Source organism: Mustela nivalis, assembly GCF_964662115.1.
Source record: "Mustela nivalis genome assembly, contig: HAP1_SCAFFOLD_2523, whole genome shotgun sequence".
Lineage (NCBI taxonomy): Eukaryota > Metazoa > Chordata > Mammalia > Carnivora > Mustelidae > Mustela > Mustela nivalis.
Genome location: NW_028134142.1, coordinates 36,019 through 46,781, shown reverse-complemented (window position 1 = coordinate 46,781; position 10,763 = coordinate 36,019). Strand labels below are relative to the sequence as shown.

Sequence of the window (10,763 nt, the reverse complement as noted above, 5' to 3'; positions counted from 1 at the left end):
AAAAAAGAAATGCAACTGATTTCTGTGCATTGATTTTATATCCGGCCACTATCCTGAATTACTGTACGAGGGCTAGCAATTTTGGGGTGGAGTCTTTTGGGTTTTCGACCTAAAGTATCATGTGACCTGCAAAGAGTGAGAGTTTAACTTTTTTAGTAATTTGGATACCTTTTATTTCTTTTTGTTGTCTGATTACTGAGTCTAGTACTTCTAGCACTATGTTGAACAACAGTGGTGATGGTGATATCCCTGCCATGATCCTTATCTTAAGGGAAAAGCTCTCAGTTTTTCCCCATTGAGAATGATATTCTCCATGGGCTTTTTGTAGATGGCTTTTATGATATTAAGGCATGTTCCTCTATTCCTACACTTTGAAGAGTTTTCATCAAGAAAGTATATTGTATTATGTCAAATGCTTTTTCTTCATCAATTGAGAGTATCATATGTTTCTTGACTTTTTTTTATTAATGTGATTTATCATCTTGATTGTTTTGTGAACATTGGACCACCCTTACAGCCCAGAAATAAAATCCACTTGATCCTGGTGAATAATCCTTCTAATGACTGCTGGATCCTTTGGCTAGTTTCTCAGTGATAATTCTGGCATCCATGTTTTTAATGGATATTTTTCTGTAATTCTCCTTTTTGGTGGGTTCTTTGTCTGGTATTGGGATGAAGGTAATGCTAGCCTCATAGAATGTTTTCCTTCGATTTCTATTTTTGAAATAACTTCAGAAGAATAGGTATTAGTTCCTCTTTAAATGTTTGATAGAATTCCCCTGGGAAGTCATCTGGCCCTGGACTCCAGTGATTTGGGGGAGTTTTATTACTGCTTCAATTTCCTTGCCATTTATGAGTCTGTTCATGTTTTCTATTTCTTCCTGTTTTCAGTTTTGGTAGTTTATAAGTTGCCAGGAATGCGTCCATTTCTTCCAGATTGCCTAATTTGTTGGCATATGGTTGCTCATAATGTGTTCTTAAAATTATTGTATTATTGCCTTGCTGTTGTTCATGATCTCTCTTCTTTCATTCATGATTTTATTAATTTGGGTCCTTTCTCTTTTCTTTTTGATAAGTTTGCTGAGGGATTTATCAATCTTATTAATTCTTTCAAAGAAGCAGTTTCTAGTTTTGTTTTACTGTTCTTCTAGTTTCTAGTTCGCGGATTTCTGCTGTAATCTTTATTGTTTCTCTTCTCCTGCTTGGTTTAGGCAGTATTTGCTCCTTGAGGTGCAAGTTTAGCTTGTGTATCTGACTTTTCTAAATTTTTTAGAAAGGCTTGCATTGCTATATTCACCCCTCTTAGGACCTCCTTTGCCATAGCCAAAAGATTTTGAACGGCTGTGTTTTCATTTTCATTAGTTTCCATAATTTTTTAAAATTCTCCTTTAATTTCCTGTTTGACCCAATCATTCTTTAGTAGGATTCCCTTATCCTCCAAGTGTTTGAGTTCCTTCCAAATTTCCTTTTCTGATGGAGTTCAAGTTTCAAAGCATTGTGGTCTGAAAACATGAAAGGAATAATCCCAATCTTATCCTTTTGTTGAGACTTGATTTGTGACCCAGTGTGTGTGATCTATTCTAGAGAATGTTCCATATGCACTAGAGAAGAATGTGTATTCTGTTGCTTTAGGATAGCATGCTCTGTGTATATCTGTGAAGTGCATCTGGTCTAGTCTGTCACTCAAAGCCCTTGTTTTCTTGTTGATCTTCTGCTTAGATGATCTGTACACCACTGTGAGTGGGATTTTGAAGTCCCCTACTATTTTTGTATTATTATCAATATGTTTCTTTAATTTGATTATTAATTGGTTGATATATGTAGCTGGTCCGAAGTTAGTGATGTAAACATTTATAATTGTTAGATCTTCTTGTTGTAGTATATAGTATCCCTCTTCACCCCTTACTACAGTCTTTGGTTTAAAATCTAATTTATCTGATAATGAGGATTGCTACCCTAACTATCTTTTGAGGTCCATTAGCATTATAAATGGTTGTCTGCCACCCTACTTTCAATCTGGAGGTGACCTTGTGTCCAAAATGAGTCTCTAGTACACAGCTCACTTTTTCAATCCAATCTGATCACCTGTGTCTTTTGATTGGAGCATTTATCTCATTTAGATTCAGAGTAATTATTGAAATATATGAATTGAATACCATTGTATTATCTTTAGAGTTCATGTTTCTGTAGATTGTCTCTGTTTCTTCTGGTCTATGTTACTCCCAAGAATATTCTCTCTCTTCACTTACAGGATCCCCTTTAATATTTCTTACAGGGCTGGACTAGTGGTCACAAATTCTTTCAGTTTATGTTTGTCCTGGAAGCTTTTTCTCTCTCCTTTCACTCTGAATGACAGCCTTGCTGCATAAAATATTCCTGGTTGTGTGTTTTTCTCACTTAGTACTCTGAATATATCATGTCAGCCCTTTCTGGCCTGCCAGGTCTCTGTGGATAAGTCTGGTGGCAGCCTAATGTTTCTACCAGTGTAGCTGAAGAGCCTCTTATCTCAAGCTGCTTTCATGACTTTTTCTCTTTACCTCAAAATATACAAGCTTCATTATTATATGTTGGGGTGTTGACCTATTTTTATTTATTTTGAGAGGCATTCTCTTTAGCTATTGGACTTGAATGCCTGTTTCCTTCCCCAATTAGAGAATTTCTCAGCTTTGATTTGCTCAAATATATTTTCTGGACCTCTCTCTCTTTCTTCTTCTTCAGAGACCCCAGTAATACTAGTATTGTTTTGCTTTATGATGTCATTGATTTCTCAATGCCTTCCCTCATGGTTGTTTATCTCTCTTTTCCTCATCTTTCTTCTTTCCATCAACTTGTCTTCTCTGTCACTGACTCTCTCTTCTGCCTCATTTACCCTATCTTTGAGAGTATCCAATTTAGACTGCATCTCAGTTAGGGCATTTTTATTTTTGACCTGACTAAATCTCATTTTTGCATGAAGATGTCACTCAGCCCAGCTAGTAACTCTATAGTTGTTCTGCTGATTTCCATCTCCAACATTTTACTATATCCATATCAATTTAATCTGTGGCAGAGAGTATTACCTTTGGTTCTTTCTTTTGTTGTGAACCCCTCCTTCCAGTCATCTTGCCCAGAGAAGAATGGATGAATGAGTGAGCACTATGGAAAATATGAACATCCAGACAAGCAAAATACACACTAGACAAGTCTGGGAGGGTCAGAAACTAGAAAAAAAATGAGAAAGAAAAAGGGGGAAAAAAAGATGGTAGAAGATGGTATATAATGTTATAGAGTGGACAGAACGGGGTAAGCGACTTGGTCCTGAGTGTATTGTGGTCTGTTAGAAGACACTAAATCCCCAAATTGTAAGGGAAGTAAAACCAAACAACAACAACAACAACAACAACAACAAAATATACACACACAATTGAATAGAGAAATACACACACACACACACACACACACACACTAAAATTGAATAGAGAAAAGAAGCCAAAATGAAGTGTATGTATATATATTATATTTGTGTGTGTGTGAAAATGTAAAAAATGAAAGTTAAAAAAGACCAAAAAACAAAGAGTTGAGGGGCTCCTGGGTGGCTCAGTGGGTTAAGCTTCTGCCTTTGGCTCAGGTCATGATATCAGGGTCCTGGCATTGAGCCTAGCATTGGGCTCTCCACTCCATAGGGAGCCTGCTTCCCCCTCTCACTGTCTGCCTGCCTCTCTGCCTACTTGTGATATCTCTCTGTCAAACAACAACAACAACAACAACAACAACAACACAACAAAATCAAGGAGTTGATAAAATAAGAAACTAGTTGAAAGAGGAAAAAATAAAAAATAGAAAAATTTACACTGAAAGGTAAGTGAATCATGAGAAAACAAAACACAACAAAACAAAACCAAGTTGTATACATTATTTTCCCCTAGAGCTGGAGTTTTACAAACCCATGTGGGCCACAAACTTGCTGTTTACTTGTTCTTCCAGTTGGCTTTCTGGGGGTGGGGGCTGCTGCCCTGATTCTTATGTGTCTTTCCTGGGAGTAGTTCACCTCCCCTTGTAAGTGGACCAGACTCAGTGTAAGCAGTTTTAGTTGCTCTGAGTGGTGTTTTCTCCCTGAAGGCTCTTCATGCCCCTTTAGAGGATCAAAGTAAAAATGGTCAACCCGATCTCCATCCCAGAGCTGAAAGATGGTGGTCCCCTCTCTCAGGGATAAGCAGTCTTCACTTTGTATGTGCCAAACTCTGCAGACTTCTGCAGTGTGTGCCCACACTGATCCTCCCAGGGGAAGGTGGATGGTTTACATTAACACCCTTTAAAAGGCTCCCACACAGATAGTTGTTGCCTGATCCCACACACATCTGCTCTGCCCCTCCCAGGGGAAGGCAGAGGGTCTCCATGCAGAGAGCAGTCACCCCATCAGGACACAGCTTGCGATTTATGGCAAACTGAGCTCAGAGCCTCCTCCAGAGCTTGCTGACAACTAGTTTCTCTGCTCCAGTGTATGGGAACTCTACTGGCTCAGGCACCCCCATTCTTTCTATGGTTCAGGGGATCCTGAGACCACACTGTCCCACCACCTAGGATTCTGCCCTACTTCACCTGGTGAGCACCTTTCACACAGGGATGTCTTTCCCAGGAACACATTTCTACAGGTTCCAATTTTGTGTTCTGGGGCTATTTCACTTTCCCATAGCTGACTTATGGAGGATCCCTTCCCTGCCCTTTATCTTCCAATATCTCCCCTCAGTTTCACTTCCCTGCACCTACTTTTCTACTTTCAGAGATTTAGCAATTCTTTTCTTACATCTCAGGTTGAATTAATAGGTGTTCAGAATGATATAATTGTCCACCCACTTCTCTGTAAATGGGAAGGCTTTATTTTTTATGGATAAATAATATCCCATCCTCTACATATGTACCACATGTTTTATTTATCCATTCATCAGTTGATGGACATTTGGGCTCATTCCATAATTTGGCTATTGTTGATAATGCTACTATAAATATTAAGGTGCATGTATCCTTTGGAAGCAGTATTTTTTTATTCTTTGGATAAATATCTAGTAATAAAGTTATTGGATCATATGGTAGTTCTATTTTCAACTTTTTGAGTCACCTCCATACTGTTTTCAAGTACAGTCCCAGTTTGCTTTCCTATGAACAGGGTAAGAAGGAGTACCATGGATCTTAGATACAACATACACAGTGTGCTGGTGGGTAGAGCACTTAACTGTTTGGAGTTTTAAAAATCCCATTTATTTTTTGTTAGTTTGTTTATTCTTTTGTTTATTTAGTGTTTTTTGTAAGCTAGTCCTTTACCTCATGGACACATTCAAAGAACACAACAGTACTGATGTAATTGAACGATGGACACCAGCAGTGCCCAAATAACTAGGGATTAGGACAGGGATTGAACCAGTAGACCTCCAAGAATGGGGACTGCAGCCTGCTTCCACACACATGGAGAACTGTAACTACCACCAACAGTTCCCAAATCAGAATCTGAGTTCAGAACCAAGGGCTAGGTTTAAGTTACTATGAACTATTCAATAGTGTGCCCTCTATGTACAACCACAAATTTCCATCATGGACTAAACCAGCAGGTTCCATTATTGAAGACTGCAGGCAGGAAATGGGGAACAGACTAAGCCAGCAGAGACCAGTAAATACAGACTGTGGCCTGGAACTGGGGAAAGGATTCCAGTGTGGACTTGTGGATTGAACCAAAGCCTAAGAATGTTGCTCTGTCAGAGCCTGTGTGTCAGTGACAGAGTGATCCACTAATCCTGTTTGGAAAGGCAATTCTTTCACAAGCTCCCATGCAAAACAGAGCAGAGCCCAGAGCAATATGGACTTACCAATGATCCTTGTAAATGTTGAGAAAAGGTGAACTCAAAAGGATTCATTGGGCACCACACCTGTGTTTCTTGTTGTCCCCAGATAGAGTCAGAAGTTTGCTTAGGCTGTAGACACTGCCACTAAATATGTTAAACAAAAAAATTGAACCAAGTAATTCTAACAACCTAATTGACTTTATTAAGTGATTTTTGAATTGATAATCAAAATATCCCATCTAGGAATTAGAAAAGAGCTTCATTTTGCTATAGAAAAGAAAAGGGTTTTAAATGAGGAGAGAAAGCAAAAAAACAATTATTAGGAAAACAATTATTAGGAAAGAATCCTTGTTTTAGGCTCAGTTGCCATCCTAAGGAGAGAGAAGATCTGTAGTATAGTTTTTAGTGCTGACCAGGAAACTGCCAAGTCGACTGCTGTAAGATTACATCCCTGGGGGTTGAAACTGCTGTTAGAAACTAAGTCTTGTTTACTGACTTTGGGCTTTAACTTAAATGGACCCATTATGACTCTGTGGCTTTCTTTTTAACACATCTCTCCATAGAACTATGAATCCTGTGTGTCTCACACTGACTTCATTTTGAGTCCTAGCTTTATCTCTCACCACCTCATAGTGTGCTCTGCCTTTGCTCCCTGAGACAGAGCTCTGCCCTTGGAAGAGAGCACTCACCTTGAATTCTAGGTCTGAACATTGCTAACAGTAAGACCCTCATTGCTTCTCTCTTAACCTCAACATTTATTTGATTTTTTGATTTGAAGTTGGAAATTATTATATGTCCTTATAGGATTGTTAAGAGGATGAGATGAGGAACATATGTAGAGATGCACATCTAAGGTTTACTGGCATGGATTTCTTACATTCCCTGCCATTTCTATTCTAGCTGCAGAGAACACAGTGCCAGAAGGTAAGTACAAGCTCCCAGGGATATCGTAAGGTACTCTGCCCCTGCCCCCCCTGCACTGCTGTTGCAGCAGAAAATACTAAGTAACAGAGCTTTACATACAACATCAGGTGAGGTATAGAACCTATAGAAGAATAGGGCATGGCTTTTGTGGAGTTGAAATATGCTCAGTGCACAGAATTTCGCTTTCCACGTCTGCTTACCCTCTAACTCTGTCATTTGGTTCCCTTTATTTCCCTTTATTTGTTCCACTCCTTAGGACCTGTCTCAGGTGTATTTCCTCACCCTCCAATGCATTCTTTTATGTAGAAAGTGGACCGGCTCATGAAACAAGTTGTTTCAAGGAGTCTTTTTGTTTTTCCTCCCCATCCTCTGAGAATGCACAGGCAGGAGACTATAGCAGAAGGAGTTGTAGTCTCACCTTGTTGGCTCGCCCTTGAGGCCAAGCTTGTATATGCCACTTCCATACTTAGTCTCCTTCAATCTGCTTTGTGAGAGGCTTGCTCCCCAGAGGGGTGGTGGGATGCTTTTCTCTCCACACAGCAAGAGGTTGTCCCTGCACATGCCAGATGCTCAGGATTTCCTTTCTTCTGTATGTGAAGAATATTCCTGCTGGGTAGTCGGATGTGCTGGCACCATGATTCCTGTTTGTCTAATAGTTGTCTCTTTCACCCTTGACAAGCTAGACACGCTCCCCCCGGTTTTCTCTTCTAAGGAGAATGTCTGCATGCTGCATTCATATGTGTGCAAGTCCAGACAATGTGCACTTGGTCTGAATAATTTCTTCCAAAAATGTCTTTTGCCATCGTCTCCTGGGCTGCAGCAACGGCTAGCCGAAAGCCCCCAAAGGACGTCTGATCCCTCATTTTATCCAAAGCACACCTCTCCAGCCTGCGTGATGCTCAGACATCAGTGGTGACTTGAAGTGACTTGCTTCCTGGTCTAAAAACTCTGCTCTTAATCTCTGCAGGGGGCAGTATACAAATCTTTCACATTACCTTTAGTGCTGAGTATATGATTCTTCTGGTGCCCCCTCTCAATATATAAGCTTCCAGTGATCAGTTAGGTTCAGGGATTCAAGAACAAGCTCAGTTTCATTGATATCAGAGAAAGTGACAGAAGTCCCTGCTTCAGTCTTTGTTCACATGATCTTTTACATCATTGGCACTCTATACATCAGTCAGTCCTCCAGGAGGACTATCTCCCCTGCATGATTTCTGTCCACTTTTATTCACAGGTATGAAGGAGGTGTTGGGTGGGGTCTTGGAACAGTTGGGGTGGGTCATAGCATGTGGATAGTCCAACATACTTTTTATAACATGGGAACCCATGCCACCTGCTGTTGCTTTTCCATGAAATACAAAGAGTCCTTTCAAAACTTTCACAAGCCAGCACACTTTCTAGATAAAAGAAAAAACTAGATAAAAACTAGATAAAAAACACACACAAAAGAAAACTAGATAAAAAACATATTTGCAATCATTGAAAGTTTCTCCTAATGAAGATATACAGTATCTTTTCTGAGAAAGAAAGGAGCCAGTCATCCTTACTTAGGTGCCTCATGTGAGAACCAAGTTCTGTGACATGGTGTTGTAGGAGGTTATCAGAAGTGGGTTTTCTGGAGGGTCTTACATCACAGTGGGAAGGGGTGTTGAGATAACTGCTGGTGCTTAGATTCGCTGCAATGAAAAAGTAATATTTTCATAACATTACAAACAAAGTAAACTAAAGCAAGATAAATAAGAATGATGTGGGCTTCTGGAAAAGTTTGGATTGAAGAATCAGGCTGTAAAATTAGTCTGGAAGAATGAAGAGTGTCTTATAGAAGAAGGGCTTTCCAAGATAAGGGAAGAGCCTGAACAAAAGCAATGACTGGACAGAAAGAGAAGCGCTCCTGGGTACAATGTTGTGGCCAGGACTGACATTATACCTGTCCCTAACAGCACAGCCCATGCCATTTCTTGCTTTATTAACTTTTTCCTTCCCTTTTTTTCTCCTCCCCATAGTGCCTTCTACTGCTCCAGCCATGGGTCAGTCCCTCTCTTCCACGTCCTCTTATACAAAGAGTAGTGATTTGGCCTCCAGCTTTGACAAGCTTTTTAAGAACTTCAAGCCAGAAAGCAAAATCCTCTTTCAGGAAACCATAGCATTGATTGAAACACGCCTGAAGGCGGGGGACATTCCCAGAGTGGCTTCTGTAATTAGTGATGCATTGAGAGATATCGACATTGCCCCTCTAAACATTGTTGTGACCGGGGAGCCTGAAACAGGGAAGTCTAGTTTCATAAATGCCCTGCGGAGGGTGAGGCATGATGAAGAAGGGGCTGCCCCCACCGGGGCAGTGGAGACAACCTTGGAGAGAAGAGCATACAAAAACCCGAAACTTCCCAATGTGACATTTTGGGATCTGCCTGGTATGATGACCACTACCTTTCAGCCACAGAAGTATCTGAAGAAGATGAAATTTGGTGAGTATGACTTCTTTATTATCATCTCTTCTACATGCTTCAAAATTAATGATGCTCATTTGGCTGAAGCAATTAGAAGAATGAAGAATTTCTACTTTGTTCGAACTAAAGTGGACAGCGATTTACATAGTGCAAAAATAAGTAAACCCAGCACATTCAATAAGGATGAAATCCCTACAAAGGATCCACAGTGACTGTGTGGCTCAGTTGGAGAATGCTAATATGGGTGGCACTCAGGTCTTCTTAATCCCCAGCTTTGATTTGTCTGATTATGACTTCCCACACCTGGAGACCACCTTTCTGAGAGCGCTCCCAGCCCACAAGCGCCACATCTTCATGCAATACCTGCCGAATGTTATGGAGGCCGCCATTGACCCTAAGAGGGATTCCCTGAAACAGAAGGTCTGGCTGGAGGCCCTGATGGCTGGAGCATCAGCCACCATCCCTTTCCTGGGTTTTATCAGTGATAATGATGTGGAGAAGCTGGAGGAGACTTTAACCTTCTACAGGTCTTACTTTGGGCTGGATGACTCATCCCTGGAAACCATAGCCAAGGACTTGCATGTGTCACCGGAGAAACCAAGGCAAACCTCACCTCTCCCCATTTGCTATCAGCTGAGAAGGGTGATGAGTTATTAGGAGAAAAACTGTTGAGATATGTGGAAAAATTCTGCGCTGTTACTGGAGGACCCATTGCCAGTGGTATTTACTTTAGGAAGATATTCTACTTGCAAAATTATTTCCTTGAGACCGTGGTGAATGATGCAAAAGTTCTTCTTAAAAAACAAGTTATTTTTAAGGACCCTGTTGACTCTGGGCAATCCTATCTACCTCAGGATGTCAGGAATGAAAGTGGGGAAAATGAGCAGCCAGATCCTGAATTATTCTCAGTATTGGCATGGCACGGGGACCTGGAAGGATGACTTAGGACTTCCCTGAAGCAATCCTGACCTACTCCCCTCAAGGTGTTTCACAGACACATCCATAATTCACTCTGGAATAAACCATGAACTTAATGACCGTTATTTGACAGTGAGAACAATCAGCTCTAAAGATTCTTTTCATATGACCTTTCCTGGGAAAATGAAGGACAGGAGTCTAGAATTTTCTGCTTAGCAGAGAGAATATCTCTTTGTGCGGTGGTTACTACATACCCAGCACTGGTCTTTCTACTGACAGAGTAGTAAGAAAAGGCTGTTCACACAGATCTTCAGAAATTATTTTTTAAATGATTGCATACATAGTCTATTTTTGGCATTCCTGTTATTCTGTTGTGAAGGCAGAAATTCTGCTCAGTTAATGTTGACTGATATCCTACTTGTCCTTTCTAGGATTATCATATTGAATAAATATTAATACAGTGAACTGAACATGTGTCACAGGAAATGGAAGAGAAACATTAGCTAAGGAAAAAAAATCTATCTAAGGCACACTGTGAGAGGAAGAAATGTGTAAGATAGAAAAATAGTCCAAGGGTTTGCAAACTGTAGGTCTAGACACCTTTTGGTGGCTGGCAGTATATTTTGTGCCTGAGAATGGAGGTTAGGGAATAAGAGACAAG

The 10,763-nt window shown here is 40.4% G+C and overlaps 1 protein-coding gene across 1 annotated transcript; it reads left to right on the top strand.

Annotated features, from left to right (window-relative positions):
- The first annotated feature begins 6,703 nt into the window (after positions 1-6,703).
- Positions 6,704-10,176, top strand: LOC309858469 (interferon-gamma-inducible GTPase 10-like). Its single transcript, XM_082751150.1, is given in 4 exon segments — positions 6,704-6,737; positions 8,741-9,375; positions 9,377-9,779; positions 9,782-10,176. Coding segments are annotated over 3 exon segments (1,362 nt in total). The 5' UTR covers positions 6,704-6,737; positions 8,741-8,760; the 3' UTR covers positions 10,126-10,176.
- Positions 10,177-10,763: the final 587 nt, after the last annotated feature.